Source organism: Pagrus major, chromosome 10, assembly GCF_040436345.1.
Source record: "Pagrus major chromosome 10, Pma_NU_1.0".
In the NCBI taxonomy this organism is placed as follows: domain Eukaryota; kingdom Metazoa; phylum Chordata; class Actinopteri; order Spariformes; family Sparidae; genus Pagrus; species Pagrus major.
Window position 1 is genome coordinate 18615845 of NC_133224.1, and position 16632 is coordinate 18632476.

General features: G+C 38.1%; 1 protein-coding gene and 1 non-coding gene across 2 annotated transcripts; both read right to left on the reverse strand.

Moving 5' to 3' along the window:
- Nucleotides 1-2018: 2018 nt before the first annotated feature.
- trnar-ucu (transfer RNA arginine (anticodon UCU)) lies at nt 2019-2092 on the reverse strand. Its single transcript has one exon. It is a non-coding gene; the product is annotated as a tRNA-Arg (tRNA).
- A 3243-nt stretch (nt 2093-5335) lies between these two features.
- Nucleotides 5336-16498, reverse strand: LOC141003871 (interleukin-13 receptor subunit alpha-2-like). The gene is made up of 10 exons (XM_073475347.1): nt 16182-16498; nt 15785-15939; nt 12924-13044; nt 12645-12744; nt 11578-11774; nt 11026-11159; nt 8752-8878; nt 8503-8593; nt 8348-8423; nt 5336-7127 (listed from the first exon to the last, which is right to left on the reverse strand). Exons 1-10 carry the CDS (start codon nt 16228-16230, stop codon nt 7038-7040), a joined length of 1140 nt encoding a protein of 379 aa, XP_073331448.1. The 5' UTR covers nt 16231-16498; the 3' UTR covers nt 5336-7037.
- Nucleotides 16499-16632: the final 134 nt, after the last annotated feature.

The window sequence follows — 16632 nt, forward strand, 5'->3', positions numbered from 1 at the left end:
TATTTTAGAAGCCTATAATAATGACATCTGTGTGGCCTGATTTTATTCGTGCTGAACCCAGAAACTCTCCTGGAGACACTACAAGTGTCTGCTAACTCTTCTGTTATAGAGACTGTGTAGCAAAGTAATGTTTATGATTGCTTCATTATTTTGAAAAATACAACATGCAAATTTAAAACCTTAAAAACCTAATCTCCTCTTCTCAAACAATAAGACAGTTCTTGGAACATGTTTTTAAATCCCCTCTCATTTAACATCTTCTGACAAATTAGATGAAATAAAATGAAAATAAATGAATAAGATAAGAAATATAATAAAACTTCACCCAGTGTGACCACGCTCTACTTCCGGTATTGTCCTCGCTGTAATCTGTCTGACTTGACGTCATATTCTCATTAGCAGGGCATTCCTCTCTCTCCCTCTCTCTCTCTCTCCCTCTCTCTCTCTCTCTCTCTCTCTCACTCACGTCAGCAGCACCACAGCACTGCCCCCTTTTTTCTCTCCCTTTGGATTTTACACACACACACACACACACACACACAAACACACACACACACACACACACAAAACATTATAAAATAAAATAAAGAATAAACCAGCTTAGGGAGGCATAATCATTTTTGACACATTTGCTGTAGTCGGGTCTGTTAGGTTTCTGCTGTTCACAGTGTGCTGTAAGGTGATGAAGTCATTTTTGACACCTTAACTTACCCCAACACCTACTGCACACCCACCTAATTCATTTAAGAATGATGGGATGTGGGAATATAAATACATAGCTACACTAATGTCACAGAAATATCATAATAAGAGCATGATATTCTTACAAATATTAAAGGAGACAGTGTGCACTGTAAATAGGAAGTCATAGGAGGTAAAAACACTACGGGAATATTCACTGACACTTACTTCCAAGAATGATAATGACTATTTAGTGGGATGAAGCAGTGATGTCACTATGATGAAATAGCCCGAGCAGATGATGAATCCACAAACCATGTCCTCATCCCTGTCACATAATGTAGGCTACAGGTTTGGGTGATGGTTCCCTGTGATACTGTTGCTGTCACAGCTCACTGGGTCTGCACAGTGAGCCGGTTCCTCCTGGGGAAAGTGATTTACACTGGTGCTGGAGCGCCCCCTTGCGTCCCCGACCCAGGACGACCCAGAGCGTGCACCGAGCACAAGTGGAGCAAATAGGATCCTAAAATATCTGCCCACGCACACACGCACATTTCACTGGCACTGTTATTGGGAGGATTCAGGTGTAATCCTGGTGAGAGATGGACTGTTAATAGATAGATTACAAGTCATGTATGAATTTATTTGAAAAATAGGTTCATTTTTACTTGTGTCCTTTGGAGAAAATATGTTCAGCCTGAATGTTCTAAGTTATGCTGTTAAGTGTTTTTTTTATTATTTAGATTATTTCTTTGTACATTTTTTGGTGTAGTTCAATGCCAACGCTATTGTAATCCGATGAAAAATAGATTTAAAGCTACCACATTGTCAAATTCAAGGTCTTTTTAAAAAACTATTCATTACCCCATTACTCATGTTACTGCTATAGTGATATCAAATCTCTTAGCTGTTGCTCAAAAAGCAGAATCTATTAAAAAATGATAAGAGAGATCAGAATTTTATCACGAAAAATTTTGTCCCAGAAAATCAAGATTTGAAGGACAGGTCAAGTCAAGGGAAAATGTGAATACGTACATTTTATATGCACTCCCAATAAGATGATTTGAGTACAGAACAAACGGTCTGGTATTAGTAAACCTAATAGATCATGACACGAATCTATACTATCTAATATATTTTCCAGCTTAAATGTACCTTACTCAAAGGATGCATGGAGGAGCAGTGATGGGGAGTGTTTCAGTTACATCAGAACAGCCCACATCACAGTGCAGACAATGAGAAACGACTCGTGCAATAATCTGCAACCAAAACATCACCGTTGTCTCCATCATCGTCAAAAGTGACCGCAGGTCTGCCGTGTGGCACACAGAGTGACTCATCTCTGCCGGGACTCGAACCCGGAGCCTCTGGATTAGAAGTCCAGCGCGCTATTCCATTGCGCCACAGAGACTGCGCCAGGATACCTCGGGTCTGTCACGGTTTAGATACCTCATATCCTCTCGTATCGCTGCTCTGCATCCTCGCAGCATCAGGACCAGTCTGAGCCGACATGTTGGTAATACCTGCGTCGGCCACCAGAGGGCGCTGTTGCTATATACAGCCTCCCGGAGGTGCGTCAAGTTGACGGGCGTACAACCGGAAGTGTAGCTTCCGAGTGTGTAAAAATAAAAGTCACCGCGACTGTAGAGGGCGCTTTTAGTATGTATTCTCAAGTGAGGCTTTTATTTTGAAAGTACGCCACTGGGAAATGTGTTTTTGTTGAAGCTATCTTTACGCTCATCGGTTAAATCGCCACCACAGAGCCAAAATGGTGCCCGTCGGAGCTCGGTGATTTATAACAAAAGCAGAATAAGCTGGGTTCAATATAGCCAGTCCGGCGGTTGACCGGGTACAGACATTTTGAACCAATGCACAGAAAAAATAAAAGTGTCTTATTAAAAACGAAATAGCAGCGGATGCTCTCTGATATCCATATTAATAATTTGTGTAATTCAATGGAAAATAGACGTTCCTTTTTTGCCTTTTCACAGTACTGGACTTATTATTTTCCTGTCACATGCAGGCCTGTGTCTAGTCAGTAGAACTCCTTTGTGTGGAAATAGCTGCAGAGCTGTCACTGTGTGGAATAACACGAGTGGGGTTGCACCGAGATTGCATCAGATAACCAATTACACACACACACACTTCCTTCACCACAGTGTGACAGCTCCTTTCATTTCCACGAGGTCTTTGTGCACGTTTCATTTCAAGGACAAGTGGAACACAGAGCCTGGTTTTCTGTTTTTTATGCAGCTTTTTGTGAGGAGATATTATGTTATGGCTATAGTTATTTCACCAGTGTCAGTCAAATTCACAATGCCTTTAAACCTGACAGAGTCTATCCATCACACGAGGTTGTTGTGTCCTTCTACTCACTTTGGATGGTAAATGTCCACAGCCAAGCCTCTGTAAGTTTAGACTCTGCACTTAGACCTCAACTGAGGATGTGGCTCTATTTGGAGTTGTACATCAACACCAGATGGCCACCATCAGAAATGAACTTCTTCAATTTTTCTATGAAATGCCACAAGTTTTGCAATTTTGAGTCAATTTCGAAACTTCCCTATCAGGTCAAAGTTACTGAGAAATTATGTACTTTCTGCACATTAAGTTACTCTGTAAAGAGAACTGCAACTTCTCTATAATTGATAGTTTTCAAGCAGCAGGAAATGTACCCCCATACCAGCCTTTATTTTCTTAGACTTCAGTTTTGCTGTCACTTCTGTTAATTGCACCAATCTTCTTAAAGGACTTGATGACGATGATATCAGAATGTCCAGGTCACCCAAAGATAATCTGCAAGGAGACATAAGGGTCTGCAATAGGACCAGTTATATTCCATATTCATGAATCAGCTTTAGGACACTTAATACACAATGGCTTGCAGTCATTCACCATGTTGATCCTACAAAAAGACACAAATATGACTCACATTACTGTCATGAACTGCAAAAGTGGAGGTTGTGAAACTGTTTCAACTGTAATGTGAAATTCTTACCATACAGCAGGACCTGATAATATGAATACAATAATTATAAAACAGCGGAGGTTTTGTGATTTTTTAAATAAGTCGCTGAAGCTTGTAAAGTCTTATTTCACTATTGATTACTGTAATGCTTTGTTCAGAAACAGATGTTTGATGTGCGATGCTGCACTTTAAAAAAGGGAAAGGACAAATATGACAGATGGTATAAAATAACTTAGAAAACAAAGAAGAAAAGGTACCGTACAAACATTACAAATGTGTTATTGCATAAGCATGGCAAAAAGTCCTGAACACTGTATTAAAGGAACAGATCAACATGTTGAGCAACACACTGAAGATTCCTGCGCCAGGCTAGCTGTTTCCCACTGTTTCCAGTCTTTATGCTAAGCTAAGCCTGGCTACTGGATCCAGCTACATATTTGGATCAAGGCAACACACACAGTGCAGGGAATCAAATCCCCTCCCAAAGTCAAATTCTAGTCCAAAAGAATAATTCCCTCATCCACTTTTCCCCTCTGTATTTATTAAAAAAGGCTGATGTAATTTTTTTTTTCTTTTTAAGAAAACCACTGAGTCATCTATCTTATCAAGTGTTCTTGTGTGTTACATCATCATGACAACCTGATCTTTAAAGACTAGCACGGCGGAGCATCGTTCTGCTATTTGAACTGTGAATAAAGACAGTCCAGGTGCCCTCCATTTTGCAGAAATGAGCACCCACCAACTTAACTCTGGCATGCTGACTTGAAGGAAGCCCTCCTGAAACGTGAGGCACACTGGATCACTGAACCAGAGACTCCCACACCTTTAGGAATGAATGAGGACCTGGATCTAAGGGTCTTCTTATGACATGTCCTGTGAAATGAAACCACATCTACTGCCAAGTTTATCAGTGGTATATGGCATATTTTTCTTTCCTCTGTTCTTTTGTTTTCCACACTGATCCTTTTGAAAATGTGTGTTTGTGTATATGGATGACTTTAGAGCTGTCAGACCACCTGGGGCATTTGTACGCCATGGACTTTACCATTTCTTGCGGTACTAAAAGTGAAAAGTGTTGAAATCCTCCTTCAAATCAGGGATTATAGATGTTATACACTTTGACAGTTCATGAAGATCTTGAGCTGTTGGATGTGATTGTGGACACAGCTGTGGTCTATTGTGTAATTGTGGGCTGCATTAATGCGCCGAGCCACTTTGTAAATGTTATGTCTTGAAAATGGTCTCGTGAGTGAAATGTTGACCTTAATTAACTCAAACAAACTATGCAGAGGGGGAAATGTGTGCAGGAATGACTCATTTTTGCTGGAATAGGATTGATACCACTCTCATTTCTGACCAGTAAATATGAGAGCTAACTTATCAAAAGGTAACAAAAACTGCCAAGTTCAGCTAAAAAAAGTAAAAATGTGTTACTTGAACAGTTTACTTCATGAGTATGTTAACATTTGTTTACTCTGTTTCAGAACAAGCAACACATTGTGTTGTTAAGGAGGATTATTTACTGGACCATGTTTTGAGGGGTGTCATGGAGATGTTAGTGTGGTGTCAAGCTTATGATCGAACTGTTGGCAAGAAAATGAAACGAGCTCTTTTCCTAAAACGTCTTTAAGTCAGCAACAATGAATGACTGATAAACAGACATGAAACAACTGCATTTTTTGAGTGCAGAAACGTCAAACATTTATTGAAACATTATCAAAGGAAGTGACAAAAAAATGAGTTATAATACAATCAGATGTGTTCACCCAGCATCAGCGTGTCTGAGCATCATTGAAACATTCACTGTAGAGCACCAACACTGATATAAAAATCTTTTCGCACGTGCCACCATTTATTTCACACTGAGTCCGCTACAGACAAAAAGGGAGATAACAGCTACAGTAGATGGAAACTTAACCCTACAGTCCCAGCTCGATGGAGTTTGAGACTGTGTCGGGCAGCTCTCCATCCCATAAATGTTTACATACAGTAGTAACTAAAGCCTCAGGTATTCCGTTTTGTGAGAGAGTCCGGTGTATCCCTAACCTTTGTCCAAGCAGAAATAAAAAAAAACACAAAACAATGCCATTGTTTGCCAGGGAATTCTGCGAGAGCCATCTGGTTTCCTGAGGACGTGTAGCCTCACCAAAGCCACATCTTTGTAGACTGTGTTCTTCATAGGAGGCGGCCACCAAAGTGGGCCACAGCTAACGACTGGCCATGAACGTGAACAGAAGCAGGATAATAAGTGCAAAAGTGTAAATAACAACATGTGTTTTACAAATGATTATGTGGGTGATTGTAGCCCATCTTTAACTGACTGTAACATGTATATAACATCTAAGAAAACAAATGTCTGTGTGTATATAGCAGACTGACTGACTGTAACTTACAGGCTATTGCCTATTCTGTTAGTGAAAGTATTGTACATGTTTATTTAACAGGGACTGTGCTCACTGGTCAACAGGAAACAGAAGTACACCCAGAATGAAAATCTGGGTTTGTCTCTGCCTAGTCATTAAAAAAGTAAAAAATATACATCTTATATATAAAAAACTGTGTGCCTCCACGCACCAGTTAGGTCGCTTTTCCTGAGCTGTGGCATTGAATAATAGCCACAACATTTTTTTGCAGAATATTCTGATGTCACAGTGAAGTTGACCTTTGACATTTGGGATATGAAATGCGCAGAGGCATATGAATGTACATCTTTAACACAATTCAGTAGTGACATTGACATCATCAAGACTACAGGTGACAGATGTCCATGTCGTAAAGAGGCAAAGGATGGACACTAACAATGGATCATTCAATTCAACAGGAAGGTTAACTGCTCTGACAAAAGGTTTTTTTAAATAATGATGACTCACAATGACTCAAATGTAGAGAAAAGCAGAAATTCTTCACATCCTCTGGCAACCTTAGAACAGCAAGTGTTTAGCATTTATGCCTCTAATTGTTTTGTAAATGCTAATTAATGATAAAAAACAAGGGCAAATGTAAACACAGCAACTAAACATATGTCCAAAGAAGGAGCTGCTGGTGTGCATAAACATAACATTGGGATAAGGAATTGAAGATATTGTGACTGCGGGTTTGGCTTAATGTGCCGACATATTTAGGGTGTCCTTATAAGGGTGTCCCTTTAGTTTCATGTAATGGCGTGGGACACGCTTCTGCAAGCAAGCCTTATGAAGTTGGATTTCAGCTGCATCAGTTCATAAAAGTTGATTAAAACAATGTGGAGGAGTGCAGTAGCTGCCAATGTTTTTGGTGAGAAAGAATTGAGTTGAAATCCCCCTTCACCCTACCCAAATTACAACATTTATCACTTCAACAGTGAAGTCTTCCAATTTTGTTGAGCCAGTAGAACAAGAATGTGGGAGTGTCAGTAGAGAAGTTTGTTGTTTAGGGGGTCTATCACTAGAGTGATTTTACAGTCTTCTTCTGCCGGAATGCAAAGATTGCGCACAGTGATCTGAAAAAAAAAGGAGATGAAATGCTATTAATTAGTACAATTGTTGCAGTTATGCATGTTTGGTTTGAGATGATATGAACTGCCCTTCTAGCTTTTGCTGTTTAAGGAATTGTTAGACAATTTGGGCATACTCACATTTTTGCTAAGAGTTTGATAAAAAAAATACATATATAACATTCATGCCCGTACATGGTGACAAGCTGTAGCCTGTTAGCTTAGCTTAGCACAAAGACTGGAAAAAGTGGAAACAGCTAGCCTGACTGATACTGATACTGATACTGATACGTCTATTTATTTCTGCAATAGAAATGGTCCACAGGTGCCAACGTCTGTATTTTTGCTTATTGATGTCATCATGAATATCTTCTAATATCTTCATATTTCTGAAATCTGTACAACATAGGCTAAAAGGTTATGTAAGTCAATTAACAATAACACACGAGTGAAGTACTGAAATTATGCCATAAATTTAAAAAATACGAACATCTGACATTTTTCATCAAATCTTATAAAAAAAACCTAACATATTGATTGAAAAGATTTCTAAATGAAGACACATGAGCAAGATATTTTCATATATATTATATATATGTGTATATATATATATATATATATATATATATATATATAATATTTTATGAACAGTGTACAAAGGTTCTTAAAAGTTTAATCTGCAATAGAAATATTTCAACAGTGCCGTCAATGGTATTTGTGCTAATTGTGATGCGATTTTTTGGATTAAATTCATATGCTCTATATGCTCACAACTACAGAATACACCATAATCAAACTACCTACTTTGACTATTTCTCTCTCTCTGAAAACTATGATCCTGCATCTCTACCCACCTCCCGCCACTCTCTGCCACCACTGCATGTTGTCACCACATGATGCCATGTACGTCAGTAGTATAATGACATCACCACACACATGCAACGTGATATGGCGTAAGATAAAGGCCTTATCTGACTATTGCAAAAAGAATGAATGCTCTAGTTATTATGTTTTTATTTAGATTAATTCAAACAGGATTAAACCTGTGATCATTGCAGGGTCCAAAGAATGAAAATAAATAATATTTTTGTTTGCATCTATAAATCCATTTTTAGAGGAAAAATAATAAATTATATATATATATATATATATATATATATATATATATATATATATATATATATATATATATATATATATATATATATATATATATATACAGTCACCTTGTTGTTGTTGTCAGAAATATCACTGAGGAAGTCCCGAGGTTCTGGTACTTTGGGAAAAATAATGTCCTTGTTCCTGCACAAAGAGAGTTCAACATCAGAGGAAACAACTAAAATCAACAGGAGCTGAGAGAAAATACGAAGACTTAACATACTTCTTGCAACACGCAAAAGTCAGGACTGCCAGGACAGCAAACATCAACGGGATGATAATGGCAGCATACACCAACGCATTAGGTTCGCTATCTGCAGGCAAAGACATCATTAACATTATGATCAGCTGAGGGTGCCTTATACAGCTACTGTGTTGTATTTCAAATTACAATTAGAACCAGTGCTTTTACAGAGAATTGCAATAAAACCATTTCACAACATAAGAATATAGAAAGAGATGAAGATCATACCAAAACACTGCTCGTCACTCCACTCCGACTCTCCTCCCGTTACCTTCCGTTCTACTTTAATAGCCAAGCACTGCTCACAATGAGGGACCACGTTCAGCTCAGTTGATGTATCAATTCTGTCAAAAAACTGAGAGAACGAAGGAACTGTAAGATCGACTTATTAATTAGCTGACAAATTTGTACAGTTGTTACGACTATTACTGTCACAACAGTGAATATAACTATGTGACTGAATTCTGTGGAAGCAAACCAAAGCTGTAAGTATATGAATTGCCGGCACAACTGCATACCTTATTGCGATTTAAGCACCTCTAGTTACATAACGTTTAAATTGAAATGCCACTGAATTTAAAGCATTGAGAGATATGATATTAAGAAACATAGATATGATTGTATGTGATTTGCTTTATGTGGTTCACCCCTCCTATCAATAGCAGTTTTTTTGGGGGGGAGGGGGCTCCAAAATAAGGATAGCAAACTACAGCTGCAACCAAATTATTGGGAAATTTAAAAAAAAGAAAAAACTGGCCTGCTGATGGCATTAGATGTAAAGTCAGAGAGGATCGGCAAAGTGGTCTCAATTCATCCCGAGGGAAACATGAATGTACCAAATGTCATTGCAATTAGCCAAGTAGTTGTCAAGACATTTAACTCAAAATTACAATGTCAAACGTCATGGTGACGCTCACCTCTGGGGACCATGAATGTCAGCACAAATTTGGTGCCAATACATCAAGTAGATGTTGAGGAAATTTTGACCAGCTGATGGCGCGACGGGAAAAATCAGGGGATCACAAATGTCTTTAGGGTTCATCCTCTGTGCACCATGGACGCACTTACCTAATTTGATCAAAAGCAACGCGATAGCTGTTGAGATATTTCAGTAAATGACAAAAGCGGTAAAATTGTGGTGGTGCTAGAGGAAGTCAGTGGATCACCAAAGACAAGAAGCTTCATCCTAAAGGATACAGGAAGGTTATCATTCCAATAGTTGGTGAGATATTTCAGTCTGGACCAAAGTGGTTGGCGGTCGACCGACACTGCCATCCCAAAAGGTGCTTGAATCAAATTATATTCAAGGTGCTTAAATTCTGATCTAAATATTTCCACTTGAATTGGGACCAATATAATTTGAGCAACTTCATTTCTTTTTCTTTTATTTATATTTATTTGACTTTAATGTTATATAATAGTTTGACCATAACTGAATTTGAGAAAACTTGAATATAGAGTTTTTAACACTGCACCACATTAAAGGTACACTGTGGAGTCTTTCACCACTAGTAGCACTATGGAGTAATGTTTCTTATAAGAGGGTCCCTGTTGAGTTTGAATTGCTACTCCACTGATCGGTTGGTGGCACATAGCAGTGTGAAAACAAAGAAAAGAAAAAATATGCTATCAAACATGGATGTACACACTGCAAAAATATATATTTTTTAAAAAAAATCGTCTTTCCTAATGTCTTTAGGAGGAAGGAAATGCCTCCACACAGTAAGTTTGTTAGACTTGGGGGAAACACTGACAGAATGTTTGTTAGTTTAGAAGAAAGGTCCAAATGCATCTTTAAAAGTGACTTCGTTGAAAAATTCATACAGGGAAATTCAAACCAATGATGGTTTTTAGAGTAAAATATTTCAATGCATGAACTTCAGTGTTCAATGTTTAAATTTCAACATTAAAAGATAACACCACCAGTTTATACATAAAAGTGTGTTTTCAGGACTTCGGGAGTACTACTGCATATATGAAAAAAACAGTATAAAGCCTTTTGTGGCTCCAGAGGACACGGCATGTAATCTGATAAATTGCCTTTCGTTAAATCATTCAGTGGCTAAATTGCATTATGGGTAATGTGGGCATCAAATAGACCAGCTATCCACTGGTCTTGCATTGTACTCTTATAACACTGCTGGACTCATTGTGGACAGTTGTACAACAAACGGTCATAATCAATACAGCAGAACCAGAGATATCGCCTTTTTAATTTAATGGGTTCGTCTTTCTTTGAAATATGCAGTTGCACTCCCCAAGACCTGTGAACACACTCAAATGTGTAAAATTGGTGGAGTTGCCCTTTAAGTATTAGTGTTATTAGTAGTAGCGGTAAAATTTTACATTTAGGTTTTCAGTTGCATCGAAGATTCTAATTATCACAGCTAGTAGTTGCATCCATTGAACTCTTATGCAAGATAAACAAACTAAACAAAAGATAACTTAAATTAAAAGACATTAAATAGAAAAATCCAAATATTGTACAGTTGTGTGACGTACCGTTGTTTTACTACACGCGGTATGTTTAATTGTAAACTTCCAATGAGATAGTTCTCCAAAGTCAGGAGGAATCCAGCTGATATTGAATTTATCCCCAGCTTTAATGACTGTCCACTTCAGCGGTAGAGGTTTCGCTGTATCAAGTAAGACATGACAGAGAGTTAGTAATTACATTCCGATCATATAAATGCTGTAAGTCCAAATAAAGTGTTTTAAAAATCATGCACAAAAGACACGCACATGTTTATATTTATTCTCCTAAAATGGCTGCATGGTGTATTGTCCAAAGTTCAAAGTTATGGACTGTGTCATTACCCTCCTCTCCCCCCCCCCCCCTTCCCCCCCATTACACAAACACATATACACATGTATGCACATCTCCACACCATGGTAACCGCTACAACATTACCAAGCAAGAACAGAAAGTAACTTCTCTTATATCTCAATCCAAGACTCAATTTCCCCATTTAGTCGAGACGTATTTCAACACAGTGTTTCCTGCACAGGACTCTTGATACTAAATTAGAAGTGGTTGATCCACTTGCTACATACCATAACATTTAAGCATTCTCGTGTAGGTATTCCTGACAGTCCTGTTGTTCAGCGTTCCATTAAATAAGATTTGGATATCATGGTTGATGTCCGCCTGCAGATCACAACCAGTCCTTCTGCCATCTGCCGTGTAACTGTATGCTGAGCACGCTTGTAAGGGTGTGTCAGAATCGTCAGAGCCATATATATCCGCTAACCTTGGAAAGATAAAGAAAAGGTGATTTACTTTCATACTGCACACAGTTCCTAAAATGCTACTCCAGGAAGTCTGTGCACCCGCCAAAGAAATAATTACACTATATAACCAATCACAACGTTTGCATGGCTTGCTTAATTAACATTTTTCATGACGTTATTATAAGTGCATGCAACTCATTAAAATTCATGTTCGATGCTTTAATATCTCATTAATGAGAAGAACACTATCACTAGAATTGGGTTACACCTGATTTACCTGTTGGCCACAGACTAAAGACAAACCACCAGTGTTCACAATATGTGTGGACAATATGAAAACTACAGACTACACCTGACTTCTCCTCCTCACATGGTATTAACATACAATATAAATGTAACCATGTGAATTCAAATATATATAAACATGTATTAAATGTCATCAAAAATATATCGCTGATGATATTTTCTGAGCCACAACAATTTTCCGAGCTTTAAAACAATTTAGAATTTGACGAATATGCTTTTTCAGCTATGGATTTCCAGCGATGCTGATGGTAGTTTGGTTATGGCTGCCAGGGGGCAACAGTCACCCTCCTAATTTAACATTATTTTACCAAACATGGTTCGGGCCTGTGAGTGCGAGCCTCACATAGTCAACATAAATGCCTAACCTCAAACTGTCACCAGCCTGAGGCCTGTGCTGATAAAAAGCTGAGCTGTTTAGCATGAGGATTTTGGCCTAAATTGAAGTTTAGCTCATTATCTCCACTGGGGTGGTCTGGCTATCTCACTCTGAAATAACTTTGAATTTGCAGCACAGCTTCCCAATGTCCATTTATTGTGTACATTTAAATATATTATTAAAAATCTAAAAACAAAAACATACATACTCATAGAAAAAACTGAAATCCGGAGCGTTGCTGACTGGGAGCCAGGAGCACTTTGTTAGTTTGGAGGAATGGATGAAGCAGTTCAGATTTCTCACCAGCTCTGGGAAGAACAGAGACACATACTCACATCTTAATGAACAAACAAATACGCAGGCAATACTGCAGTCCATATATGGTTCTGAGTGCTTCAGCCTGCATTTTTTTTTGTCTGCTCATCAGCAATCAAACTTTGAAACAATATCAGTCTTATTAAAGGTAATGGTGAGTAAAACGGGATACCTGGGTAAGTGATGTTCAACTCAAACGGTTCACTTTGTGTGGTATTGCAGACAGTTTTGACAGAGAGGTAAAGCTGTCGTCCTTGCATCACCGTGCGCTGCATCCAGAATGGTTGTTTATCCTAAATCCACCAAGAGCAGAGAAACAGAAAAAACACACCATCATTATCATCATCATCATCAGAAGTATTAACACTTAGAGAACCCAGCATTGTGCTGTACATGTAACATGACTACAGGCAAAAAATGCAATTGTGTACAACAACCACGTGCTGCTCATTTCTTGGTGTCAACATATGCCATGTTATGGATCTTCTGTGTGTTGGTTTTGGTCTTCTTCTGCGTACATTTGCTTATCTGCAGTATTGAATTCTACATTGTTAGTCTAATTCAAACAATATATTTCAGGTTTATAACAAGTTTCATGTTTTCAGTACATAATATTTTGTGAAAGTATGATAAAGAAACCAAGAAAACCTTTATCTTTCCATTCCTTTAAGGCTCCTTGTCACTGATGAAAAATAATAACTGTGTAATATCATGATATTTTCTCAGATATGGCTCTGTCAAAATCTTGCAACCCTGGATACCCATGTGAAGCAAGAATTCATGCACGTAGTCTATGATGAAATCTATCTCTATACAGCCAGTGGTAGGATTTAACTAAGCACATTTACACAAGACCTGTACTTTGATACATCCGATGCCACTCTCTACTTCAACTCCCCAATGACTTAGAGGGAAAACATTGCACTTTTACTCCATTTCGTTTATTTGATAGTTACAGTTACCTGTGACTTAGCAAAATAAGACTTTACATATAGTATAAACATATGATCAACTCTAAAACAGGATTAATTCTTGCAGAAAACTACCCAGCAGTATATAATGTAGAAATGCTCCAATATAATTTTTTCTTAGGAGCCTGCCCAACCAATATATTGATGTCAGTGTCATCGTATATGTTGTCCAATATGCCTCGATATGATACCATTTTTTTTAAAAGAGTTTATAATGCAGACAATTATGCTTTGGGGGATTATTAATTATTAAATATAATTAAAGATTCCCAGTTAGGTTTGTTGTTTCAGTGCACTAATGTCATTTTAGACAATTAAGTTAAACTGTAAAATATCCTGCCCCTCGTTATATATCTGTGTCACAAGTGTTAGACAAGCACATTTGAGGGATAATTGGAAAAATGTGTGTACGTCAGAATCGAAATCAACATTTTATACTCCCTGTTATCCTTATCGGCATCTGCTCTAAAAATTCAGTGGTTAGACAGTATCAGAGGCAAGTCGAAAATATCCTGGCACACACGCTTGAATAATTCTATAAACAAATACAAAAAAGATCTAACAAGATAAAGCCAGTGTCATCCTGTAGCTACCATTGTTGTCTATGCAAAACTTTGAGATCATGCAAATGTTTTCTAAGGACTGGAGAACAATATGACAACTCTGCAGCAGCACAGTCCTTCATTATGATGCTTTTTTTGTCACACCTTCATCAAAAAAATAGCAGCATCCTGCAATTTGGATATTGCACCGAGCCACATTGCGATTTCGATTTTATTTCGATTGACTGTGCAGCGCTAGATTTCAGTAAAGTTTTTGGAAATACTCCCAAACGGTGCATAAATCATGATCTGTATATGCATCAGTTGACTGTCTGCAGCAGTGTTTATTTTCTATTGAGCAGCTGTTATAATAATTTAAAAAAAAGTCATTATTCAATGATGAGAGTTGTCTATCCAAAATGAAGAGACTATGTTACTTTTTTTTTCAGTAAAATTTGTGAGAAAAATAATCCCCTGAAGTGTCTTCATCACGATTCTGGTAAACTGCTGCTGACTCTGTTGACTGCAGGGATTAAACTGCTACAGAGCAGCTGTGTTTTCAGGAAATAGTTGAACTCCTGGAATACCTTAGTGCCCTAGACCAGGTGTCAGCAACATTTACTATCAAAAGAGCCATTTTTCCCCTCGTCCCTCACCAAAAAAATCTGTCTGGAGCCGCAAAACATATTTGTGTCTTATAATGAAGGTAAGGCAGCCTAGAAAATCTAAATTAGCCTATCAAGATTATTAATAGGCCTAAATGAGCATTCATCTATATTTTTTTACATGATGTGGCAACTCTGCAGTGGGCTACTTATGCTTACAGTATAACTTGAACTTTGCATTTCCAATTCAATGATGCCATGTTTTGGTGCATTCATGAAACAAAAGAAGAAACCTACAATACATAGAAACAGAGGAGCAACACAGAACTATATATGCAGACCCACTTAAGTCCTCCCTGTGTTTGTGAAAATGTACAAAATAAAAAGTAGCCTCATTTGATAATAAATAAAACACATAGCAGCAGCATTGATTAAAAACAGATAATAATAATAATAATAATAATAATAATAATAATAATAATAATAAAAACACAGGACAGTTTAAATTGTATTTTAGTCCATTTCAGTTTGAGTTAATCCTTCTCTTTTTTTATCCTCAGCCACATACAGCAATAAAACACAATGATATTAACTCAGGATCATTCAATTAACCACAACTTGATGGAACAGATACAATGCAGTGTGTAGGCTGAGAATGTAAGAATCACTGTAGACCTAAAACAGTGATGATGATAAAAAATAATCTCATTTCCATGGAAAATGTCAAAGCCACAGGGAGCCACTGCAGAGGGGCAAAAGAACTTGGGGTATTATTATTATCATTATTAATGGGATACTTTTGTGCAGGCGCTACAGGGATCCCCTAATAAGATTTAAACAGTATTGTTAAGTTTGATGGTATGCACTTATGGCTATTAAATGAAACATACTACTGAATACAGACTGTATACTCACGCAGAATTTTCCTCCTTGGTCCATGTTGTTGGTTGCTATTCTCTCTACTTCATACGTGCAGTTTTCCACTGAATGCCGCGGTGGCGTCCAGGACAGCTGTGGCCAAAAATCATCAATCCACCGCAGGGACACATTCTGTGGCGGTAAGACTTGACCTTTTGAGAAGACAAGAGTTAGATATTGATTATCCTTTGTCACAAAACAACTTCATACCCTCTCTGCTGCGTTTACACGCTTCTCGTGGCGTCTTCATGAACGTCACGCAGCTGTGACGTCATTACTGGGAAATAAAGTTACTTGGGGAAAAAAACAAAAAAATAATAACGGGAAAATTCGTCAAGAACACAGGCGACAAGGAAGGTAGGGAAATGTAAGACGGTTGAGTATATTTTCTTACTTGTGGTGGACTCGAACGTGGAGAAGAGGCATAAAACGAGCAGGTCCATACTTTGACAGGTCCAGGTCCTTCCTGCGTCGTATCCCTCGACTTAATGTCGCCGCAGTCGCTGGTGAGAAGGGTTTACTCCCGCTCCTGAGGACGGCCGTGTGCTGACCAGCCTGTCGTGGCTTTAAATGAATAAAAAAAGGAAGACGGCTGGTCCAAATGTCTCTGTCTCAATTCGCCTTTCGCTTCTAGTCTCTTCGCAGGAAGGCTTAAAACAGTAGGAGGTTGGAATTGGGCGGATGACTTCCCCTTCTTTTTTTTCTTTAGCTAGGGAGTTACACTTCTGTATGCCAGACTGTACTGTGGAAGACTGTGGGGCAGAGAAGAGTAAGTTAACTGTTCACGGACCAGGACTGCTGTGACTGGCCTTTTAAAACGACGGTAGGTATAAACATATAACACA